Source organism: Suricata suricatta, chromosome 14 (assembly GCF_006229205.1).
Source record: "Suricata suricatta isolate VVHF042 chromosome 14, meerkat_22Aug2017_6uvM2_HiC, whole genome shotgun sequence".
Taxonomy (NCBI): Eukaryota; Metazoa; Chordata; class Mammalia; order Carnivora; family Herpestidae; genus Suricata; species Suricata suricatta.
This window is the reverse complement of record NC_043713.1, coordinates 72,630,274-72,656,941: the sequence shown is the minus strand read 5'-3', so window position 1 is coordinate 72,656,941 and position 26,668 is coordinate 72,630,274. Positions and strand designations below refer to the sequence as shown.

General features: G+C 43.3%; 1 protein-coding gene across 1 annotated transcript in view; it reads right to left on the bottom strand.

Annotated features, from left to right (window-relative positions):
- The window catches only part of CORO1C (coronin 1C), a 73,617-nt gene extending 46,955 nt beyond the window's left edge, over positions 1-26,662 (bottom strand). The window contains exons 1-2 of the mRNA XM_029921764.1: positions 26,618-26,662; positions 580-779 (exon numbers count right to left, since the gene is read on the bottom strand). Coding sequence (XP_029777624.1) covers positions 580-774 — 195 coding nt within the window. The 5' untranslated portion in view covers positions 775-779; positions 26,618-26,662. The remainder of the gene's footprint in view (positions 1-579; positions 780-26,617) is intronic.
- Positions 26,663-26,668: the final 6 nt, after the last annotated feature.

Below are 26,668 nucleotides of genomic sequence, written 5' to 3'. Positions count from 1 at the left end.
GTGAGGGTCCAGGTCACACGTAACAGCTTATAGTAAAGACCCTTTATTTCTACCACTTATTTGCACGGTTTGGATTCTATGGTGAAACTCAGTCTTGTCCAGACTTGAAATGTGCACTGTTTGGGGACATTTTCTTAAGCTCTCATTCCATTTATCATTCAAAACATCCAAAAGTCTTCGATCCTCATCACTACACAGCAAGAGGAGGAGGAAGATTAACTTACACACTTCGGCTCTTTTTAAAAACTGCACTTTTTAGAAAAACTTCTGTGAGAAGTGGATTATTAACCAAATCACAAGATGCCCGCGCCTGCCCATGCTCACAGCATCATTATAATTTCTTATCCACAGCAGGTACACCCAGAACAGAGGTCACCATTCTGTTTAATGATTCTCTGTTAGAGAAAAACTGACGTGGTTAGTAAACTGTGTGGAATTGAATGTCAATTACATCAGCGTCTGATGGTCCCTGTAAGCACATCATTCTTGGTCAACCATCAATCCCCAGAGTAAACCTATGACGGAATAAACCCAGATTACCAGAGGGCGGCCAAGAGAAGGGGAAGTCCGATTACTTACCTTGTGCAGAGGGAGCACAAGGAACGCCCCGCCCCCACTCGCTTCTATGATTATGGCAACAAACCGGGGATTGACAGCGCAAAAGGAACTATCCCAGGTCACTCGAGAAACCCGGATGTCATCGTAACACTGGTCATTTTTCACCGCTTGTCCAAATACATGCCGAAACTTGCTCTGTCGTACCACTCGCCTCATTGTGTCTGTAGAAGAGCAAAAATTATGTTAAAATCACACACCTGCCTGAAAGCTTTATTGTTACAAATGAGAAACTTCAAGGGGAGTGGGGGAAGAAATCAGAATGATACAGCATTTTGTCTGCTCTCCTAAAAAGTAGCCAAATGGCAAACCCAAATTTCCTTCAGCAGCACATACCCAGAGAAAACTGCAAAATGCGTCAGGGAAAGAATTACAAAGAAATGAAAAATTCCTAATTCAAGATCCAGAGACAGCTCATCCGTTTTAATTTCAGGAGAGGATGATCAAGGCAAAGAACGAAGGAAAATTAGCCTTTCAGGGCTGGGCGGGAATCGAAAGATAACTCACTCCAACCCTCCCCATTTATAGAAAAGGAAATTCCAGAGAGAAGTTACATGGTGAACCTGAAGCTAAAGAAAACCCCCCAAAAGCTATGATGCTGTGGCTTTTTCCTCAGTGTGCCATGGCAATTTCTCAGATTTTAAGCATTTCCCCCCAGACATCAGCAGCCTGCTGAGGACTCCACAAGCCCGACTGCGTGTGGTGCCAAATTCGAGAGACGTAAGCAGCCATCCTGCTCTTCAAAAGCCTTCCAACATAGGGATAACAATCAGAGCAACTTAAAACAACTTACAACAGAACTCCCGGTGCTTAAGTGCCAACAGGACGCTGACTAACATGGCAGACAGAGCAGCAGACAGGTCAAAAGCCAGGTCTTAGAAACGAGAAGCAAAGATTTAAACAGAAAGTAGTATAATAAAAGTGCTCTTTAGGATGGCAGTAGCAGATGGGACATCTTAGACGGGAAGGAGCTACAAGCAAGGTGCTGGCTGAACTGCGGCAGCAAACCAGCCTGAGAACGGTCTGGGCCGACCCGGCAGTAGGAGTCAGAGGAAAAGAAAAATTCAGGGAGGGGAAGTGAAACCAGGTGGGGCTTCACGTCGGAGCTGATCACTCACCAGAACCATTTCCCAAGTAACCAGGGGACCTGGGAAAAGGGAAGTGACACTGAGCTGGTGTTCCTGGGCTTCCTCACGGGTCACTTTGGACTCCAGATTCCATCAGGTGTCCCAGAGACATGTGCACTGAAAGCTGAATGCTTTGGGATGTCCAGGCCTCACCTGATCAGGGTTTCCTAGACTGTATCCAATATAATTTTCCTGTCTGCTAATGCAAGACATTCTGTTCCTACTGGCTAGGATAGAAGGAGCGTGGAGAAAACGTAAGAGGAAATGGAACATGGTCAAACCTGACAAGACAGCTGCAAACAGTACTCCTGCTTGCTTTGCAGAGGAAGGTTTAACACCTGTCCACTCGTGCCAAATGGGACACATGGTGGGCTGTTGTTGCTAATTCCTTCCCTTTGACTCCCTTCCGCATGGCTCTGGGCCCACGGCTAAATGCAGAGGAAGATCATTTCTATTTGCCAGAGGCTCCTACCCTTCCAAGGCATGTGCAAAAGTGGCCTCTTTCCAAGCCTGGGGCATGTGGCTGGGCCGAGGCAACAAACGCTTGGCAGGCAGCTGAGCACCCGTGTTCCTCAGCCCAGCTGTTGCCAGACCTTTCCAGCTGACTACCAGGACCATATACTTAGAGTATTTGGTAGAGGAGATGGCAAATGATTTGCTTCCACTTGGCCAGAGTCTGTCTTCTGTGAAACAGTGTGAATGCTTCTCAAGCATGAACAGATAAGACAGCTCCATGAGGTGGTGAAAACCAAGAGAAAATCACATCCATATAAAAGTCAGTGTACAGCCAGCTGGTCTCAGGATCCATTTCCCTATACAACCATCTGTATAAGTTTGCAAAAGCTGGGATCTTCACTATCTTCCAACAAGTACTTCAAAAAGAAGTTAACAGAAAAGAAGGGATCGCACCATATATCAGAGAGTTATCATTCATACATGTATATAAGGTTTTACATGAAAAACCCATGAGAACCCCAAGAGAAAATTTACAGAGGACAGAAAAAGGTGATTTACAAAAGAAATACAAAGGCATTTATCTCCATTTCTTCCTTAAATCCTAGTAAAATGCTGTAAAGGAATAAAAGTAGGCATAAACACCAAAGGCATGAAAAAAGGCACTGGAAAGAAGCCTACAAAGGAGCACGTGTGGAGGCGGCCTGGCTGGCTCAGTGGGTGGGGCGTGTCAGCCAGGGTTGTGAAAATCCGAGCCCCATGTTGGCTGTAGAGATTACTTTAAGAAAATAAAGTTCATTTATTTATTTTGAGAGAGATCATGTACATGTGGGGGTGGAGGGGGGGGAAGGGGAGAGAATCCCAAGCAGGCTCTGTGCTATCAGCACAGAGTCCAACCTAGGGCTCAATCCCATGAACCGTGAGAACATGACCTGAGCCAAAATCAACAGTCTAGACACTTAACCAACTGAGCTACCCAGGAACTCCTAAAAAAAAAAACCTTTAAAAAAAAATGTGACAACAAAATCTAGGAAGATAGAAAGCTATCATGCATGTGTTACTGACTCTGCTGAGTGCCTCAGGACAGGCTCACAAAAGTATGCCTGCCAAGGCCCACTATGAAAGCCCGGAGCACTCAGGAAAGTTGTATGTCTCTACAGATACAATGTGAGATACTGGTTGCAGAAAAACTGGACTGAAGGCCTAAAATTAAAAGCAGCGAGACGCCCTCCTCCAGCGCTGCCCTATCAGGGGACTGCCCCACACCAGCCTCAGCAGAAGCCTGGCTGCAGGCCCTGGACAGGACAACACCCAGCACAGGTGTGAGCACAGGTGTGAGCGGGTTCCACTGACAACCTGGTTCTGAGCAGTGGAGCCTCCAGCCCTTGTTCCGGGGGTTCCCAAGCCCAGATACCACCCACTCTACTCTGCAGGAGAGCAAACCTACCCTCCCTCCATGAGTTCCACCACTCAACCAGCCCCACCGCCCACACAAGGCATCCAGTCAGCTTTTTGCGCCACCTCTGAAATGTGAATGGACATTTGAGGCCTTCCTCAAGGCCTCTAACTTACAAAATAGAGACCATTTTTCCTCTTCACTCAAATAGCGTGGATACTGTCTAATCTCACCAACAATATTATAGAAGCATGTAAAGTGCTTTGGAGGTCCTCACTGAAAACTATTATAGGAATCTGCTGGCTGGCTGACATACTAAAACACCCTTAAAAGTCATTTCTATATTACACGTAGTGCCCACTTATTTTCATCCTAACCACACGGAGTCAGGACCGAGGAAGTGCTGGCCGCGCAGTGGAGCAGTGAGAAAAAGCCAGCACTTGCACAGCATACACTGACGGTGGCAGCTGTGTTCGAGCGGAACTTGAAGGGCAGTGTCAGGTCGAACCTGATCTGGGCTCAGCCGTCTGCATGTGGCACAGCTGCTTCTGCTGCACACAGCAGAGAAAAGATTCGGAGGGCAGGCTCCGGAGTCAGCCGGCCTTGTGAGTGAGAAGCACAGCTGAACCGTTCACGTTCTGGCCAAGGTTCAGTAGGGCACGTCACTGGCTCTCCGCAGGTGTCAGATTCTCTGTCTAAAAACGGGTATGATCTACACAAAACAGAAGTTATTATTAAATGAGCAGTTGGCGCTGGGGTTGTAGCAGGATATTAGCATGTTAAAGCACCTCGGATGGTTAGAGACACCTAATTACGCAATACACGTCAGCTATGGTTATCCTAGAACTTGACAAAGTAATTGGATTAGGATCCCAGTTTTGCCACTTACTAGCAAATTACTTAACCTTTCTGAGCTTCAGTTTCCTCTTCTATAAAATGAAGGAATTCACACTTTTAAGAATTAAAATCAACGTCTGACAATCCCAGGTCCAGATAATGGTTTCACCACCAAAGCCTTTCAAACATCTAAAGAACTAACACCTAACCAAGAAGGTGAAAGACCTGTACACTGAAAACTACACGAGGACACTGCTGAAAGAAACTAAAGAAGACCACAATTAAATGGAAAGACAACCAGTGCTGATGGACCAGAAGAAGACTAAACATCAAGGCAGCAATACTCCGGGGCGCCTGGCTGGCTCAGTTGGTAGAGCATGCGACTCTTTATCTCAGGTCGTGATTTCAAGCCTCACAGTAGGCATGGAGTGTCCTTTAAAAAACAGACAGCAATACTCCGCAAACTGATCTACAGATTTAAAGCAATCCCTTTCAGAATCTTAGCTGACTTTGTAGAAATTAATAAACACATTCTAAATTTCATATGGAATTGGAAGGGAACCCCCCAAAAAACAAAACAACCTTGAAAAAGAAGAACAAATTAGGAAGATCCACATTTCTTGATTGCAAAACTTACTACAAAGTGATGAAAATCAAGACAGTGAGGTATAGAACAAGGATGAACATATAGATCAATGGAACAAAATTCAAAGTCCAGAAAGGTATTCATACATCTTTGGTCAAGTGGTTCTCAACAAGAGTGCCAAAAACATTCAATGGGGGGAAAAACAGCCTTTTTAACAAAAGGTGCTAGGACCACTGGATAGCCACATACAAAAGAAGCCTGACCCTAACCCACACCATAGAAAATAATTAACTCAAAATGGATCAAAGATATAACCATAAGAGAATTAAAACCATGAAACTTTTAGAAGGAAACACAGAAGTAAATCTTCATGACCTTGGACCAGACAAGGGATTCTTAGGACACCACCAAAAGCACAAGCAACAAAATAAAAAGTAGATAAACTGGATTTTATCAAACTTAAAAATCTTTGGCTTCAAAAGATACCATCAAGAAAGTAAAGAGACAACCCATCAGAATGGGAGAGATGTTTTGCAAATCATGTATCTGATAAGGCACCTGCACCTACAATATATAAAAGAATTCCTACAATTCCATAAGACCAATTTAAATAATCCAATTAAAAAGGCTGCCAATAACTTGACTAGATATTTTTCCAAAGAAGGTACACAAATGTCCAATAAGCACATGAAAAGATGCTGGACGTCACTAGTCACTGGGGAAACATAAACCAAGAGCACAAAGAAATACCACTTCAAACCCACTAAGATGGCCGGAATCAGAAACTCAGAGGGTAGCAAGTGTTGGCGAGGCTGCCAAGACGTCAGAACACACATCCGCTGCCAGCAGGAATGAGATGGCGCGGCTGTTCTGGAAACCTGTCTGCAGTTCTTGAGATGATTAAATAGTGACCATATGACCAGAAATCCACTCCTGGAAATACACCCCAAAGAATTAAAAACAAGTACTCTAGCAAATATTTGTACATGAACGTTCTTAGCAGCATATTTCACAACAGCCAAAGGGTGGAAACAGCCCATTGGCTGGACATCCATCAGAAAAGTGGGACAACAAAATGTGACCCGCTCATACAATGAAATATTATTTGGCAATAAAAAGGAATGAAGTAGTAATAAATGCTACAACTTAGATGAACCTTGAAAATATTACGCTGAGTTAAAGAGGCCAATCATAAAAGTCTACATATTAGGATTCCATTCATCTCAAAGTCCAGAATAGGCAAGTTTACAGAGAGAGAAAATAAATCAGTGGTTGTGGGGGAGTGGGTGGGTGGGTGGAGGGAATGACAATAGGAGAACAAAAGGTTACAGCTGACAAGTACAGGATTTCATTCTGAGGTGATGAAAATGTCCTAAAACTGACTATGGTGAAGGCTGCACATATCTGTGAATGTGTTTACTAAAAGCCATTGAGCTGTATGCTTTAAATGGGTGAACTGCATGGTGTATGTGTATTACAGGTGACCCTGGAACAATATGGGTTCAAACTGCACGGGTCCACTTGCAGATCTTTTTCAGTAAACACTGTACAGGACTGTAAATGTTTTTTCTCTGCCTTAAATTTTTCTTAAAACACTTTCTTTTCTCTAGCTTACTCTATTATAAGACTATAGTATATGATATATATAATACAAAATATGTGCTAATCCACTGTGTATGTTATCAGCATGGCTTCCTGTCGACAGTAGCTGTTAGTAAAGTTTTGGGGGAGTCAAAAGTTATGTACACATTTTTTTAAGTTTATTTATTTTGAGAGAGAGAGGGAGAAAGAGAGAAGGCGAGTATGAGTGGGGGAGGGGCAGAGGGACTGGGAGAGAAAGAATCCCAAGCAGGCTCACAGAGCCCGCTATGGGGGGTTCGATCTCATGAACCGTGAGATCATGACCTGAGCTGAAACCAAGAGTCAGACGCTTAACAGACTGAGCCACCCAAGCACCCCAAAAGTTATATACACATATTTTTAACTGCACGAAGCGGGGTCAGTCTCCCCAACCTCCACATTGTTCAAGGGACTACTGTATATCTCAACAAAGCAGTTTTTTTTAAATGTCTGCCAAGTACCCAGCATAGAATCTGAAGCATAATAAGTGCTGTCCAATAAATGTCAGCAATTATTATTTAAGAGCTCCCTAGTCGGTTTCTCTACCTGAAAGGAAAAGATCCAAATCAATTCCCTGCTGATTATGGGCCAAGAGTGTAATTTTCACCTAAGAGAACTAGCATCCAGTTATCAAAGACCCGTCACAAAATTTATGTTCTCCTCCCTCAGCATGGTATTTACAACACTTCAATTTTCCCCTTAAAGGAAAAAATAAGATCTGTCTCAAATAGAAAAACCCCCTCCTCTCAAGAGAGCTGCTTGCATTATCAAATGGCATTAGTGTTTCACTGGTTTTTTTTTTTAATGCTCAGCTATGAATTTCCAAATTAAAACATCCTATCATCCAATCTTAGTTCTTTTATTAAATAATCTTGTCCCAAATTATAGAACTAAGGTACTTTATACAGAAATCTAACAATTATAGTAAAAATAAAAAAGTAAATGAAAAAATCCTGAAGTAATACAACAGACACAAAGTCCAAAGAAATATTAGGTATAATTTTAAATGTCTTGTCAGAGTTGAACCCTGGAGAAGTTGCCTGCTCATTAGGTCTCTCAAGTACAAATTCTTAAAAATGTGTAGGGCTCTTTCTTTGCAATTGCAGGATCGTCACAGCAGTGGAGAAAATGTAGCAATAAGTCATTCATTAAGCAAATCTAAGAATTGTTTACAAATTTCAAAATAAGTTAATTTTCGATGTGAGAAAATGCAGCGTGGTTTTTCACTTCCACCAAGGGTAGAATTACAAACCTTACCTAAGGCTTTACGATATGAAAGTTATCATTCTACCCATATTTCTAATAAGACTGGGACTATCCTAAAATGGTTTTCATGATAATAAAAACCGAGGTCCTTGAAGGATAATGTGAGAACAGGTTGAGAGCATAGGCTCAACTATGAAATGCCCTATCTGGGGTGTAGTTGAGACTCTACTTTACAAACATGCGCAGTCACCTCCCCTGCCCAAATCCCCACGTAATACTGAACACCAGAAACGAGGATTAAGAGTTACGTCTTCACTGTCCAGCGACTATTACCATAACTTTATTTTTTTTAAGTTCTTTATGTTTTCTGTGGTTGCCATGCTGTACATTACATCCCCAAGATTAGGTATCTTATAATTTGAAGTCTGTACCTTTTGATCACCTTCACCCATTTCATGCACCTCACTCCCCCCACTTCTGTTCTGGTTCTAGGAGTTCTGTTTTGGTTTTTGTTAAAAAACATTAAGTGATATCATACAGTACTTGTCTTTGTCTGACTTATATATTCTATATACACACATATACGTTTATATCTATACATAAATATAATTGCAATTCATATAGACATACCACATTTTCTTTATCAATTCATCTGTTGATTGGACACTTAGATTGTTTCCAAATCTTGGCTATTGTAAATAACGCTACAATGAACGTGGGAGCGCATATATTCCTTTTTAAGCCAGTGATTTCATTTCCTTTGGATAAACAGGCAGGAGTGGAACTGCTGGATCATAAGGTAATCCGACTTCTAATTTTTTTAGGCGCCTCCATCGTGGCTGCACAAATTTATGTTCCATTTTCTTTCCAAATGGAAATTTCCTGTACAACTTTCTATTTCCACAAAGATTCCAGCAATCTACTCCTGTTTTTGCTTCAAATAAAAATCTAAAAGCAGACTACTGACATTCACAATACTTAACAGCTCATCTAAGGAAAAAGAAAACACCAAAACTTTCTTCACATGTTGGGTGATCATCTTAACCAAGAACAAGCTGTTAAAAATAAGGTCTATCTCTATGGCTTAAGGACTTATTTTACTTTTTAAAGATTTTATTTTTATGTAATCTCTACACCCAACGTGGGGCGTGAATGCCTAATTCCAAGACCAAGAGTCGCATGCTCTAACGAATGAGCCAGCCAGGCCCCCCAGGTAAGCATCAGAGGAAAGTCTGCTAAAAATCACCCTCAGAATAAAACTTCCATCATATAGTCAGTTGATAATCCCCAACCTCGAGGAGAGTGTAAAGTCTTATAGTACTGCCAAGTTATACACAGAAAATTTATTTCACAGGCCATACAAGAAATGTGTTGGATGTTTAGGACGAGAAACTGTAGACAAGACAGGGTGTTTATACTGTAATGGTACCAAATCAAATACACTCAAAACACCTGAGTAAATGTTACTACATTTTTCTCTGTTCTCTGTCTACTTCCATCAATCTCATAAAAAATGACCACAATTTTGACATTTTCCTGTTTATTGAGAAGTTATCTGTTTAAAGATTCCAGCAGATGTATTTCTATGGTTCATATGAAAGGAAACACATCCTGCTAGGAACACATACAGGAAAACCCCTACTAGTAGCAAAATCCTGCCCAGCACGTTTGCTGAGACTATTCCAGAGCATCCATTACTCAAGTGCTCACAAAATGTTCCCGAGCCAGCAGCCACCACAGGAGGACTCCAGAACGTCCCGACAGGGAAAGAACACGTTCCCTCTAAGCTGTTGCTTTTATGGCAGGCACTTTCTAACGTGGGAGAAATCGGATGCATTATTTAACAGAAAATGCCAACTCAGAGAGTGGATGAGGAAACAAATGTCTGAAACCGAGCTATTTAAATGGCAATACCAACAGTTAAAATTGCTTCTAAGAAGCTGGAAATGGAATATGTAAGCCTACGTAGAATACACATTCAAAGAGAGCAGACACCCAAAGCAAATACGGGAGGTGCTCTGGGTAAGTGCAAATATTCAACATTCATCAATTCCGGATAGGAGATGGCTGAGCTCTTTTGAATTTTCCTAAACAAAAAAAGTATACGTAACTTACCTACTTTAATAGAAGCTGTTTTAACAATGAAGAAATAAGACCACATGCAACATCTCTTATAAAGCACAACAGAAAGTCAGATACACAACAGACCTCACACACAGCAGCTACGGCTAAAAGAGATCTGGACCCACTAATGACACTGAGGTGCTGGAAAATATGGTGTGCATTTTTTTTCTAGAAAAACTGCTGACCAAGTACTTATGACAACTGACTGCAAGTATGGAACAGCCTTGATGTTGGTCCAGCCTATGGTGACATGGAGAACAGTATGAATGAAGCAGGAAAACGCGTCCTCATTACAGACTCCCAACTAGTGCCATCCCATCATCATTATCCACCCAGGTCACGGGCAAAACGCCAAGAGTGAGGCATCAATTATAAATGCACTTTGTTTGGATTCATAACCCGTCATCATTTCAGCTTTTAAATGTTTCCAGGAACAACAACAACAACAACAAAACAAAAACCAAAAACCACAAGTCAGATCCACCAAGCCTGGAGTGGAAAAGGTTCCAAAGTTCATCAATTCCAGGCCCTTCATTTTCGGTGCGGAAACATTATGTGACTTGTCCAAAGATAAAAGACTTCTGGAGAGACACAGTGACCTTGAACCACAAAGTACAGGGCAGTTCAACTCTCTGCCTCCTGAACTTTCATGCTTTTTCAATGATCAACTCCCCGTCACACACAATTTGGCTTTCCCATGTCAGCCAGTAATGCCACTCAGAGCTCTCTCATGGGGTGACGCCTCGGCAGTTCACGGGTCTGCTAGGCCTGTTTGTGCGATTTTTAAATATGAAATTGCGTTTTGCTCACATTTTATGTAATATAGAAATTGGCTGTAAACATTCAAATACAGAGAAACCGACAGAGAGCACTAAGTATGCCAAAGGAAGCAAATCTTTACTTCGGTCTGAAAACCCTTAGGCCTAATAATGCCAGAGGACTATGTGCTCAATGGTCCAAAACACACACACAAAAGGACATTCATAAAGAGCTAGAAATCTATATATCAAGGACAATTTCCAAAAGGGGAGAAATAATGAATCGGTTTATATTTAAGCTTTCTAAGAAAATAACTCTTACGTTTTGCAATTTTGTACTCATTTTAGGAACGTGTTACAGAGAAGAGCTGGGGCCAGTGGACTGACAGTGACTCAAAGGCTCACTGATGATCTGGAGTAGAACAGGAAGCTATGAAAATGACTACGAAAAATGAAGTCAGACAAGCCATGAAACGAGCTACAGAACATAAATCAAATCATAATATGCATTTCAAATATCTTATGATTTTGTCAACTATACCTCCATAAAGCCAAAATTTAAAAAAAGAAATGAAATCAGCATATGCACATCAAGACAGCAACATGTAAAGATCTTAAGTGCAAACCATAAAATTCTTGAAATTCTCACACTTGTATTAAAGAAACCCTTTATCAACTAAAAGATACCCTCATAGGGCCTGTAACTCACTTAAAATATAATAATGACATACATTACAGAAATTTTAGTTACTAAAACATGAAATTATAAGATTTTAGAGGTCATCTCTCGTGCTTCAATGACAGAAATATACTTTTTTGCTGCACTATCAGAAGAAGAGATTTTTCCTACGACAATATGCAAGGATGACATGTTTACTATCCCTCATATTCTCCCAATTTGCTGCTTATCGGCAACATCTTCATAAACACAACCACCTCTGCCCATCCCCGGAGCTTTGAAGAATTGCGTAATTAGTCTCCATCACAGAGACAGGGAGACGCAGGCACTACCTGCCCGGAGCCGGCTGTGGGTCCGATTCGGAGGCTGCGCCTCCCTCAAGTGCACCACAAGAGACCAGTCTGAGAAGCTGAACTCTGCCTCTTCTCATCAAAGAGCCAAATTAATCCCAAGAGTTCTCAGATCAACTACAGAACTTTCACAGACATGACTGACCCGGCAACCTCACTTGAAATTTAATGAATGTGTTTCGAAATACTCTCTCTACATTAATGGCCTACTTCTCTTATCAACTACTGCTAAAAGCTTAGTGTATGACTGTTCAAACTTGCTAGGTCTGTTTCCACCACTTAGTCAGATGGAGTTACTCCTGGAATAAAATTTTAGTAATTCTTTACCAATATACTTGAACCAGGAAATGAAATTACTGGACTCCTATATGTCTTAGGGGTTTTTTTAAGGCACCTTTAAAAAAAAATTTTTTTTTTTAAATTTTTGAGAGACAGAGGGAGACAGTGTGAGCAGGGGAAGGTCAGAGAGAGAGAGGGAGACACAGAATCCGAAGCAGGCTCCAGGCTCTGAGCTAGCTGTCAGCACAGAGCCCGACGTGGGGCTCGAACCCACGAACGGTGAGATCATGACCTGAGCTGAAGCCGGACGCCCAACCAACTGAGCCACCCAGGTGCCCCTAAGGCACCTTTTTAAAGGCTAAGTCACAGATGAAACTCACAATGTCAAAAAACAAAGTAATCACCTTCCACTGAAGAATTTCAGTCTTCCCTTCTAAATGTGCTGTGCCCTGGGCTATGACTAAAAACACACACTTCTGACAATGTTGCAAGGGGACAGTGAGGTAGAGTAGAAAAACCACGGCTCAGATACAAGACACAAGTTTATCCTGACACAGTCACTTAACCACTAAATCATTTTTGGTCCTACGGTTGCTGGTCTCTTCATCCATAAAATGAACAACTAAAATACGTTATTATTCTATGGTTCTATTTTAACCTGAAGCCTACATACAAGTCAATACAAAACACTTCTTTCACTGGGATCCATCCACACACCGCCCCCAATAAAAGACACACAATTCACTGAGAACTCAATTAGTTTCTAGAACTCACAGGGACATACATACAACACATACACTCAACTGTGAATGCTGAATAGGTCTTTCACCATTCATTTATTCAACAAGTATTTTTTGAGCTTTGATCACGTGCTGGGCATCATGATAGACATGGCAGACGCAATGGTAAGCAAGGAGGCCTGGCCCTAGTTCTCAAGCAGCTTACAATCTGCTGGAGGACACGTGACAATCAAATATTCCCACGGCCATGGATGTGCCCCAATGGCAAATGCTGGGATGCAGCAGTGCACACAGAAGGAGTCAACATTTAGGGCAAAGAACCACCTCTGAGGACTAGCTCCCCAGAGCCTTCTCTTTGCAAGTAGTGTATTTGAAAAGGGAAAAAAGAATAGAGAAAAACTTAAATTATTGTCCCTTTTCAGATTAATAACTGGATCCATGGCTTTAATGAAGATACTCTGCCCACAGATGTGCCCAGAGCTTGAAGGTAAACATACTGAGCACGCAATTTCAAAATTAAACTAACACTCTTTAAGTATAAATTTTTTTAGGTTCACTATTTTTGGGACAGCAATAGAGCATGAATGGGGGAGGAGCAGAGAGAGAGGGAGACACAGAATCTGAAGCAGGCTCCAGGCTCTGAGCTGTCGGCGCAGAGCCCAATGTTGGGCTCGATTGCACTCACGAACCATGAGAGCATGACCTGAGCCGAAGTCGGATGCTTAACCAACTAAGCCACCCAGGCACCCCATAACACTCTTTAAATATAAATCTCCCTATGTATCCAGAATTTTCAGACATCCTATAGAAATAGCAAAGTATACCTCTTTTTTTTTTTAATTTTTTAAAATGTTTTATTTATTTTTGAGACAGAGAGATTCAGCGCATGAGCTGGGAGGGGCAGAGAGAGAGGGAGACGCAGAATCGGAAGCAGGCTTCAGGCTCCGAACTGTCAGCACAGAGCCTGACGCGAGGCTCGAACACATGAACGTGAGATCATGACCTGGGCCGAAGTCCGAGGCCCAACCAACTGAGCCACTCAGGCGCCTCGCAAAGTATACCTCTTAAAATCTTACTGCACCTTAGGGCAAAACATTTTGTCTGATCCTTTTTGGTAAAAAATTCCAAAATATTGGGGGCCTGGGTGGCTCCGTTGGTTAAGCGTCTGACTTCTGATTTTAGCTCAGGTCATGGGTCATGGGTCATGATCTCATGGTTTGTGGGTTCGAGCCCCACGTCGGGCTCTGTGCTGATGGTGAGGAGGCTGCTTGGGATTCTCTGTCTCCTTCTCTCTCTGCCCCTCCCCTGCTCTCTCTCTCTCAAAATAAACTTGAAAAAATTACAAACTACTTCCTTACCACCACACCTCTTTTCAAGAGGAGTAGGGGGCAAAGAAACCTACAGAATATCAATATCTACAACAGAATACAAGAAACTGTGAACGCAACTCCACTGGGGAAAATGTAATTACTACTAAATAAATACTTTACCACCACCTAATACCTTCCAAAGGTCTCAGTTCTTCAGGAAAAAAACACCATACATCCCATTTCACCAATAAAATGAAAAAATCTCCAGGGAAGTGAGACAAACAAAAAAAGCCTTCTTCGGGGAGGACACAGTTGGGGTATTTTGGGAGTGAATATTCTATACCTTTTAGTAGCCTTAGCTAACAAAACTAACACAACCCTACCGCCAAAATCTATCTTCCTTCCAAAGTGTATGATGATTTGAAAAGAAAATCACAGTCAATTCTTTTCTTAATTTTTTTTTTTAATGTTCATTTACTTTTGAGAGACAGAGACAGGGCATGAGTGAGGGAGGAGCAGACAGAGGGAGACGCAGAATCTGAAGCAGGCTCCAGGCTCTGAGCTGTCAGCACAGCGCCCAATGCAGGGCTTGAACTCACAAACAGTGAGATCATGACCTCAGCTGAAGTCAGACGCTTAACCAACTGAGCCACCCAAGCGCCCCCATAGTCAATTCTTTCTATTAAATTAGTTAGACTATAACTAAAAGAGAAACTATAAGTTACTTTTCCTCAAAAGAAAATAGGAAGAATCCTCTTTAAAGCATTGTAAGTAGAAAACTAGCAGAAATATCAGGGGGCTTCCCATCCCTAATACTTTTTTAAAAGACTGCATTTATAGCAAACAGACAAGCAAAAAAAACTACATTTGTAATTTGGTAATCTCTAAAAACTGCCAGAAATACACACATACACCATACACAAACACAATTACAAAACAAGTGTTTTTTTTTTCTTTTAAGGCTCTATGCCCAATGTGGGACTTGAACTCATGACTACAAGAACAAGAGTCTCCATGCTCTGACCGAGCCAGCCAGGTGTCCCTACAAAACAATTCTTATGATCTCTTATCACAATTACAAAACAATTGTTTTGTGATCACTCATCACTAATATGATACAAACCAAAAGCTATAGTTTTTCAAATTCTAAGACTGCACAAATGAACTCCCAAATGATTCAACAGTTGGAATGGTATACAATTTGTGCGATTTTAATTTACCCATTTCTTGTCAATTTCTCAAGTCAAATGAATCCAAACATATTAAAATCTTGGAGCTCCGGGAGCCACTGGAATGAGCTTAGATCCCTCAGGTGACTTCTTTGGCGCTGGCCTAGGAGCCAGCATTGAAGGGTAAGAAACTTGAGAAGTGAACAACAGGAAAGGGAAACTCCATTTTTTCGATGGCTACCTTAACTTTAAATCTTCATCCTGATACAAATAATGGTTCTTCTCATACGTATTTTGGCAAAAACTCACAAAATGAAAACACGCTTCCACTCTGATGTTATATTCAATTGTTTCTAACGTCCAAGTCGCTAACCAAACTACAAAATGAAGACCTAAAAACCCCATGCTACCAATATTTTCAACTTATTCAAGAACTCAGGTACATCTGTAATGAAGCGCCAGTAGGTAACGTAACCCTCTTCATCATCAGAATTCAGGCTTTAAATAACCAGAACTCCAAAATCTGCCGTACAAATAACACGTTTCAATAAATAAATGTGTACATACACACCACGTACTGCTTATAGTATTTATAATAAAAATTATAGGGTTAGATTATCATAATTTAATAAACAAATGCTTACAATTAGCAATCCTTCTACACCATAGAAAATGTCCCCTTCGGGACAACCTGGGTGGCTTATTTGGTTGAATGTCTGACTTCGGCTCAAGACATGATCTTGCAGTTCATGAGTTGGGGCTCCAAGTCGGACGTGATGCTGTCAGCAGAGCCCACTTTGGATCCTCTGTCTCCCTCTCTCTCTGTCCCTCCCTCACTGTGCTCGCTCGCTCTCTCAAAAATAAACAAACATTAAAAAAAAGAAAAAAGAAAAAAAGAAAAAGAAACCATCTCCTTCATTATCTTCATCTTCTGTAAAGTCGGAAGGAAGACTGACAATCTCTATCACAGTGTATCACATAAAACTGAAATTCAATTGTTCCAACTATTATTTCTTGAGCACCTATTATGGGCCAGGCAGCATGCTGGGAAACAGAGGCACAGACCACGTAAGACATTCTCTGCCTTCAAGGAACGCGGAATATAGTGGTATTGCTGTTCACTTTCACAAACCGAAAAATAATAATTCCATACAGATAACTTATTTTTAAATTTCCACCCATTTAACCCAAAATATAATTCACATTAGCACAGGAATCATTAACATGAGTGACACCCGCAAATTATATTTTCACCGACCTTTGTAACTCCACACCTAAACTATATTTATTACATTTTACCTAAATGCACTGTGTAAAAGTATACTGTATTAGGACTTCCCACAATCCAGTTCTCTTCTCTATCCACCTTACACGCCTCCTCTAGTACACCTGTTCCAAATCAGTCACGTGCTGTTTTGCACACCCTCGGGCAGGGCCTCAACCCCATGTCCCATAGATACTGACTCTCCAACATCTTGTCCTCTCAACTCCCACGGAGCTCAGTCCCCACAGCGAATTCAGTATCAAGAATTATACACTCGAGGGGCGCCTGGCTGGCTCCGTCAGTCGAGCATGCGACTCTTGATCGCAGGGTTGTGAGTTCCAGCTCCATGTTAAGCACGGAAATTACTTTTAAAAAGTTTACAAGGGAATGGAAATATAGAGGCATCAGTGCGTAGCTCTAGCCAGTACAAGCCGACCCAATTTACAGCCATTACCCTGCCCTGATCCACTTTTCAAAGGTCAAAGAAACCAAGTCAGTGCTCAAACCTAAGACCCTTTCAAGGGTGGTTTCCAAATGGAAAGAGGAAAAAAAAGGGATCACGGGTATTTCGGCAGCGGAGGGACTTACCAGATGAACGGTTTTAGAGGGAACAGTCCAAAAGCGGGCAGGCTTCTTCCTGATAGGCATCGGGGCAGCCTCTACAAGGGCCGTGCCTGATCCCACACGACTCTGTTCAACTTTCCCCTCGAAACCTTGTTATGCTGACTGAATGCCAAAATTTCAGAGAGCTGATCTATCAAAAGGAATCTCCTTTTTAAAAATACTGATATTGTACCTCTGAGAGAGCTAAGGGATAATGAGAAGAATAATACAGTTAAAGCCCGTCGTCACCTGAGTGCTGATCAACGTGGTAGTCTAGCAGTAACTATGGCTGCCCAGGGGCACATTAGGGAAAATGCACTGGAATCCTTTGCTTTACTACTAAAGGAGATCCGCCTGCCCAGGGGAGAAGTTTCAATTTAAGAAAGGAGGATGAAGCATGGGCCACTGGGGCAAGAGGCCACTAGATGCCACCACAGGCTGGTGGGGGTAAACATGGCTCCATCCTTTTTCGCAGGACTCCCAGCTCCCAGGACCCAGGATTCCACTCTCACCACTAAGAGTTTAAAACCCTGGGGCACCTGGGTGGCTCACTCAGTTAAAGCATCCAACTCCTGATTTTGGCTCAGGTCATGACCTCATGGTTCAGGAGTTTGAGCCCCACATGGGGCTCTGCGTTGACAGTGTGGAGCCTGCCCGGGATTCTGTCTCTCCCTTTCTTTCTGCCTCTCTCTCTCTCTCGCTCTCTATCTGTCCCTCCCTCAAATAAATAAACCTGGATTCTCTCTCTCCCTCTTTCTGCCCCCCCCCAAATAAATAAACTTAAAAACAAAGAAAGGAAAAGAATTTAAAAACCTGTGCTATGAATTAAGCAGATTTCTTCAGTCTAGGCTGGAAACTTACCCACCGCTTATAACACGGAGTCTATACCAAAAATGCCATGCCATCTGAGTTCCAAATAACTGAGTTCCACTTTGGCACCCAACCCAGTTCTGGGTAGAGGACTGAATGTACACAGCGTCTGCAAAACAGAAACTGCATCTGGGCCCTCAACCATTCTGTTTCAGAAAACCGCATGGTTCACAACTATCCTTTGCAGGTATTATGCACTATTTGTTCCACTCGACAATGTAATTGAGCTCAGGGCATGCAAGCTATCTCTGCACTGCATAAGAACAAACTGGAAGTCTCAAGGTATTAAAAAAAAAAAATTCCAACTTATCTCTTCCTAAATGGCACTGTAAAGCAGCAACCACTCAAATAAGAAAGCCTAAGGTTACTCTGCTTCTAAAACAGACAATATGCATCTTATTAAATACCACTCCAAAGAGCTATGGCCAGCACTCGTTGGCTGAGGCCTCACTCGGGCTTGCCAAGAAAAACTAGGATGACAACGTTAAGCTAAAGACACTACTAACCACAAAATTAATTTGCCATCTAGCTTACAAAGTGATGAGTCTCCCAATAAAATTCTTCTGCTGAAGGGAGATGAGAGCTCAAGTTTACATGTGTGCCTCGGTCACCACTCAGGCAGCATTTGGGTTTTTATACTAAGTCAGCCTCAATTCTTTAAGTTCCTAAGAATGGAAGGAATTAGAATCTTTAACCAGAAAAGAATGCTTGACCATTATGAAAAGGAATTTAAGTATCTTTCATGTGCAGTAAGCAAACAATAGTGATTAAACCTTTGTGCTAAGGAGGGGTGCTTGGGAATTATTTTCAAGAACCCCCACCATATCCAGAGTGGAAAATATCTTCTCAAAGACTTCGCTCCCCCTACACTTCCTTTCCCACGTGTGTGTATGGCCTTTCACCAAACTGAAAAACGACAGCTTTGTTCATTCAGGATAAAGACCTCGGCAGCCGTCAGAACATGGGAACACAGATCTGATTCCACAATGGGCCAAAAAAAAGGCTGTTGCACCAAACTGCCCTATGCCCAGGTTCCCAGAAGGTCCCGGTTCCGCGGAGACAGAGTGACCACACTGTGAGGATGTCTTCACCTGCTGACCCCAGAGGGTTTTCACGCTGCCTGCTACACTCGGTGCAGCGCCGGCGCCGGGTGTGCGCGGCTCCCATCAGAATCAGCGTCTGCATATCCATGTGGCCCAGCGGTGGTGGCTACTCAGGCAAGACTCGGAGCAAAGGCGTCTCCGCAATACTAACCGGCCTTGGGAACTTTTGAGATACTTACTTGCTGCTTGCTAATGGTCAGATTATAAGACTGAAGAAATAAAAAGGGATTTTCTACATTAAAACTAGAAAAATCAAATCTAACAAAGGCTCATCCAAGAGATTCAGTGTCTTTCTGAGTTCCCCCAAAATGCATCTTAAAAAACCTGAGAATCTGGGCCAAGCTTCATAGTGAACAAACACATGTACAATCTAAAGATGTGCGAAAACCCACAAACACATGAAAACTGGTACAAACACCGACAGTGGTGATAAACTGAAGAGGTAAAAACTGTGAGGAGATCCGGCAAGAGACCGGGGCAGAAGGTTAAGAGGGAACTGGTGCATTCGCTCAAGGACTAAAAAGAGAAAGCACAGCGGGTTCGCACCGTTTAAAAAAAAACATCATGCAACAGTATAAATCAACAGCACCAACTCTAGAAATGAATTCACACTACACATGGGAAGAGGTGGAAGACAGCTCGGGCAGGAGGGGAGGGACAGTTAAGGTCCTGGTGGCGGGCAAGTCTCTCATGCTCCTGACTGCAGTCCCTTCATCGCCAAGAAGTGGAGTAGACCAGTAAGGTACTTTGCACTCTGGCTGTGATTCGGAGTCTCCAGGGAAGGCAAGCCCAGGCACTGTATTTATAAAGGTCTACAGCTGGTCCTCATGGGCAGGCCAGAATAAGGGCCTCTGGACTTGAGAAATAACCTCCCAATGCCCCCAAATGATACATTCGTAGAAAGGTGGGAAGACACTGGTACGATCCATTTTCATAATTAAAAAAAAAAAAAACAGGTGTAGACAATTTCATAACCCGAAACGGGGAGGACATATATTGTGAAAGTATTGCCTTTAGTCATACAAAATAGAAGCCTTCCTACCTCCATCTGTATTTCAGTTTCTCTCACCCTGACCTCTGCACTGATCTGATTTAATTCCCCTTTACTGTGGCAAACAGGGGGAACCGTGTTTGTTATTAATGTGAGAGTCAAATGACAGCCCCAATTTAGCATCCCATGAAACTACAGACCCTCTTTTCCCACACAGAATGCTACAGTTGACCACAATGCTGCCATTCACATCATAACCAGATGACAATCTCAAGCACCGCAGCGCAATCTCCTTGCAAACCCTAAAAAAAAAGATCAGTCTTTTCCAGGAACTAAACCTTTTTCCTCAAAATAGACTGAGACTGAATACAAGAGAGGCCTGAATAAGGGAAGCTTGTCTAAAGAGACATTTCCAATTCAGACAGAAGGCAAAAATACAAAACAAAACAAAAAAACACCTGCCTCATCTTTAATCTTACCTTCCTACCCTAAAATTAGACATTTTCCCCTCTTCTGTAATTCAACTTTGATTTGAAGTCTAAAATGCTGAGGTGGGAGTGGGAATTCACACATTAATAGCTTAATATCAGAAATAAAATGTATTAAACTTACTCTAGTTGATTCTCCCCAGTTCCATTCATTAACAGACATTAGAGTGAAGACAGAGGGAACACAAATTTATTCACTGTCTACTCGATAACGCAGCAAGGCACCATTAGCGTCCGACACTACAGAAGAGGAAACAGGCTCAGGGAGGTGAGGTAATTGTCAGTCACGCCTAGTAAGAAGTGGAGCCAAGAGTGAACCCAGCTCAGTCCAGCTCCAAAGGCCTGCACCTTTCATTTCCTCAGTGCCTTGCACATAAAACTCTTGCAGCAAGAAACTACATAAGGGAGGGATGGTGCATTGAGCCCAAAGAGACAAAGACATTTGAAATTTACTTTTCTTGGGGCGCCTGGGTGGCTCAGTCAGTTAAGCGTCCAGCTTTGGCTCAGGTCAGATCTCACGTTCCTGAGTTCAAGCCCCGAGTCAGGCTCTGTGCTGACAGCTAGCTCAGAGCCTGGAGCCTGCTTCCGGTTCTGTGTCTCCTTCTCTCTCTGCCCCTCCCCCTCTCATGCTCTGTCTCTCTCTGTATCAAAAATAAATAAAACACTAAAAAAAAATTTTTTTTTTGAAATTTACTTTTCCTATTTGACAATAAAATATTATGGAAAAAAAAAATGAAATTTACTTTTCCTGTCTCTACTACCTTACCATAAGCCAACCACTTTAAGGAACACACACACAAAAGAAACGTTCCCCAAAAAGCCAACTGGTTTGTCCTAATTCTTAAGAAGATGCTAAGTGGAGTATTTTCAATGAAAATATTAAAAGTGAACATAAGAACCCGAAATATAACTAAAGACTACTACTTGAGTCAGATGCTCTCAGAGAAGAGAGCATGGGAAAAAAAGAATGAAAAGCAAGAGAGCGTGTGCCCTGAAAACCCAGTTTATCCCCACGATCAGGTGTACAGAGAGGCAGTTCCAGCACTGACGGATTCAACACCAGCAGGGTTGCCTGCTGCATCTGGTGTGGTGATCCTACCATACTAAAAAAGTTCCCTGGCCATCTGTCCTACTCAGAAAGCTGTGCACCAGTCATCACTGTTCATTAAAGGGAGAGAAGCTGGACGAGAATGTTCAGCCCTTGGAAAAATGCTTCAAACACTTCGTTTTATGTCTGAGCCACTTTTTGGCAAGAGTTGGACTTTGGTGCCATGTTACTTCAGCGCAGGCAACAAAGATGTAAATAATAATCAGAGAAATGCCCTGACCTCAAAATCTTTCCAATTAACTTCAATAATCCTTCATTCAGCAAACAACCCAACAGGCACGCCAGACCCAGCTTGTGAGCAAGGGAATCTCGGTCTGCCTTGCATGTGAACTTCTCTCTCACATCCTGCCTTCGATGGAAGGTGCCTCTCAGACAGTAAGCTCAAGTTCAGGTCCAGCTCCTTGTAGCAGACAGTAGTGATGGATGAAGGATGTATGAGGACAAGGACAATGTCTACCTACAGGGAGGAGGAAGGTCTCATGGATGATCCCAAAGGACAACTGGGATTCAGCAGATGGAAGGGATGGGGGTGTGCAGGAATGAGCTGAAGGCTGGGATGTTTGGGAAGTGGCAGCAAAGATGAAAACACAGGTAGGAGAGTAATGAGAGATGAGGCAGGCTGCAATCAGAGACACCTTGATCCACAACCACGTGAAGAAGCCTGACCTTTAACCACAGACGAGGAGGTAGGAAGCCACCAGAGGATTTCAGCAGGGCCATGACATGTTCCTGATGAACCCTTTCTGATCTAGAACTATCTGTCTTTCCCTAACCCTTACACACTTGGCTTTTAATTTATATAACCAAAATATTGATGACGGGCTGCTTTAAGTTCTAAATAACTTTTAACTCCATTATCAATTCTGACTCAATTAAGCATTGGATGCAAAATTGGATGTCACCAAAATTAAAAATGTTTGTGCTTCCAAGGACACCATCAAGGAAAGGGAAAAGGCAACTCACAGAATTGGAGAAAAATTTTGCAAATCATACATCTGGTAAGGTACTGTATAATCTAAAATATATAAGTAACTCATAACAATAAAAACATAACCCAATTTAAAAGTAAGAAAAGCATCTGAATAGAGATTTCTCCAAAGAAAACATACAACTGTCTGCTAATTACTTCAGGAGATGCTGGCTGTCCTTAGCCATCAGAAAATGCAAATCAAAACCAATGAGATACTGCTTCGCACCCACTAGGATGGCGAGAGTCAAACAGTAAGAGAATAGCTAGTGTGACAAGGATGTGGAGACACTGAAACCTTTACACACTGCTGGCAGAACCGTAAAATGATGCAGCCACCTTGGAAAACAGTGTCTGGCAGTTCCTCTAATAGTGCAACACAGAGTCCAGTATGACCCAGCAATTCTCCAAAGACATTAAAACATGTTCACATAAAAACATGTACAGGAGTGTTCATACGGCAGCATTATTCATAATGACCAAAAGAGGGAAACACCCAAATGTCCATCCACTGAAGAATGGATCAACAAAACATGGTATATCTTTACAATGGATTATTCAACCATTAAAAAAAAAAGAATAAAGTACTGATACAGTCTACAACACAAATAAATGTTAAGAACATTATGATTTAAAAGACAGACACAGGGGCACCTGGGTGGCTCAGTCCGTTGAGCATCCAACTTTGGCTCAGGTCATGATCTCACAGTTCGTGGGTTCGAGCCCTGCATCAGGTTCTGTGCTAACAGCTCAGAGCCTGGAGCCGGTTTCAGATTCTGTGTCTCCCTCTCTCTCTGCCCCACCCTGGCTCGTGCTCTGTCCCTATCTCAAAAATAAATAAACGAAAAAAAATTTTAAAACACAGACATAAAAGACCATATATTGAATGATTATATGAAATTTATATGAAATGTCCCAAGTAGGTAAATTCAAAGTGACAGAAAGTAGATTAGTGGTTGCCTAGGGCAGGGGAGAGATGAGAATGGGGGGGTTGGAGGACCGCTAATAGGTCTGGGGTTTCTTTTTGGACTGATGGATATGTTCTAAAATTGCAGTGAATATAATTTAAAAAACCCACTAAATTGTACGCTTTAGACGGGTGAATTGTATGGCATGTGAATTCTATCTCAAAAGGCAGTTATAAAACAAAAAGATTCCATTATACACTATTAAAATACAAACAAGCTCTCAAAAAAAAGTACGGAATCCTGTTCACTCATTTTAAAGGATCCAAACTAGGGCAAAGAAAACCCAGAGAGATTCTATTACTTAAGATTCTAGGTACTGGGTCATACTGAAATATTCATGAGGATTTCCATGTTTTAATACAGAAAAGGCATCTTACGTTGAAAAAGAGAAGTATCAGGAAACCGTTTTTATAACTTAAGAAACAGGATAACACAGGGAAGTCACCAAATGAAAAACAAGCATATATTTCTGCCCTGATATGCAAGAGGCACGCCAAATTTATTACTGTTCCACCTCCGAAAAATTCAAAGTAAAACAGCCCAGTTAACAATATGTTTCTAAAGTACCAGTTTGTGATATATCAAAGCACTAAAAAACAATTTGCCATTACCAAGAACTGAATCTCTACATTCCCAGTCACACTGAGAGCTGATAATTTACCCCTTTGATAGTTTCACAGGCATTGGGGTGACTCTCCTCCTCGTGGCTGGAGTGGATTCCAAAAGTGACAGGCACATTAAGCACACAATGTGAATCAAAAAAATTAAAAAAAAAAAATCAAAAGCATAGACAGTGTTTTGTCACCCTGAACCTAATTCTAAACTATATGTAAATTAATAGACATAAACGCTGATTGGCACAATCTGCAAAGTAACTAATGAACATGAAAAATCCAATACTGTGGGCAGTGACAGCTGTGTGCAGTGCAACAGACACTGGTACCTGTCTATTAAAATTCATCAGGCTTTAATGTACCGTCCACAAATAATCAAAAACAACCAGGGACGAGGCACATTCTGGATTTGCCAAAAAGGTGTGTAGCCAACCTTTATACAAATCTTTGGTCAATCGCCAGTACACGAGACTATCACCTGCCACATACAACACATACCACACAATCCCCAGTTTTATTTCACTCCCACCCTCCACCTTTTTATGAACCTCTCCAACCCAAGGGTTACTGGTAGACTTCACACCCAGACCGTGTCTCTGAAATGTACCTCCCCTCAAAAAAGAAAATTACTTTCTTCTAAGTACGTGTTCTGAAATACACAGAATCAAGTCCAAAAACAGATTTCCCCCATTGCTTCAGTTTTACAGGGAATGCAGAGGGTGAAGTTACATAGACTGATATCTATTTGCCTCCACAGATGAACAGACGGTACAAAGCAACTGCTGATACTTCATCATGTTTTTGTCTATTCTAGCAGCCCTGGTGTCAGGAGAGAGTTCTGCCAGATAAGGACAATGAAATGCCTTATTATATAGAGTGACTAAGAGCCCTACAAGGACTGTTTTAGAATGTAATCCCAGGCAGGAAGGCTGCGGTAAGAGGGCCCAATATTCTGTGATAACTGACCGCGAAAAAAGACAGTCACCGCCCAAGACCAGTTTAAAACCTCGCGCTACACTCCATTCTATGTAAATGTCTTAGAGGAAAGAAAGGCCTTTGTATCCTCCAATCCTGGGGGAGACGAACAACTTGCAATTTGCTTCGCACACGGAATCCTACGTTTGCAACATGCAGAGCGAGTACTCTGGACACCACAAAACAAGGGCAGACTACATTAAGGCCAAATATAGGATGTTATTCTAAACCATGATGCCGTAAAGCCTACGTTTCCTTTTCCAGCGATCAAAAAAAAAAAAAAAAAACCTTTGAACGCTCCCAAAAAAGGACGGCAGGGCCAGCGCCTCCCTCCAAGAGGAAGCCCCTTTCTTCTCGGCTCTCCCTTGCAGCCTGCCACTTCCCCTAACACATTCGAATCATCGGAGAGACAGAGAGCTGGTGCGTACGCGCCTGTGTGGACGCGCGCGGAGCTGGGTTCCTGCATTTCCACCCTCAACATCTGACCTCATCTCCAGTCAATTAGGCGCAGCGGAGCCCCACCTGCACCTCGCTCCTTTCGACTGCGGCCCTCGCCAGCTGCTCCGCTATTGGGGGAGCACATCTCTGAATCACCCGGTTCACTCTGCCGCTCCTGGCCCCCGACCTTGCAAGTAGCGTGCCAGCTCCGTTCTTCCTCTCCGAACACCCCCCCACCCACCCCGCCGGTCCCTGCCCTCCCAGTCCGCCACTCCCACCGCCCGACTCAGCTGCTTCCCAAGCTGCCCCCCACCCACGTTACTCCAGATCCAGCGGTGCCCCGCCCTTCCCGACCCCCCGAGCTAGACCTTCAGGGCCCGGAGCTGGCCTCGCACCCACAGCCAGCAGTCCTCAGGCCAGACCGCCACCCTCGCCCCTCCTACGCAGGGCCCCAGCTTGCCCCGGTCCCGGCCACCCCCTCCCGGCACTGGCTCCCCAGGGCAGCTCAAACCCCGCCCCCCGGCCCGGCGCCCCCCGGCTGGGCGCCCTAGCTCCGAGCAGCCCCCCCACCCCTCCCCACCCCAGGCCCCACCCAGCCAGGCGAGTCCCTCAAATCCTTCCTCGGGCAGCCCGGTCCCCACTCGACCCGCCGCTCCTCGCTCGATCCGGAGGGATCTGGAGCCCTGAAAGCCTTCCCTGGGCAGCCTCCTCCCAAAGGGACCCCGATTCACTCTCCCCAGGCCAAGCGATTCGGTCCCGAACCTCGGCCATCAGCTCGGGCTCCAACACGCTGCACACCGGCCGGGGGAGCCCCGGCCCAAGGATCCGCGCCCCGCGCGCCCACCACAGCCCACTCCGCTCCACCCGGCCCTGCTCCACGCCCCGCCGGCTCCTGTCAGCCGGCGCCCGCACATGCTGAGAGGGCCAGTCGGCCAGCCGGCTCGCTCCCGAGTGGCCCCGCCGGGCGCGCGCCGCTCACCAGGGCCGAAGTGCCTGAGGCGCCGCCGCCGCCGCCGAAGTCCCCGCTGCA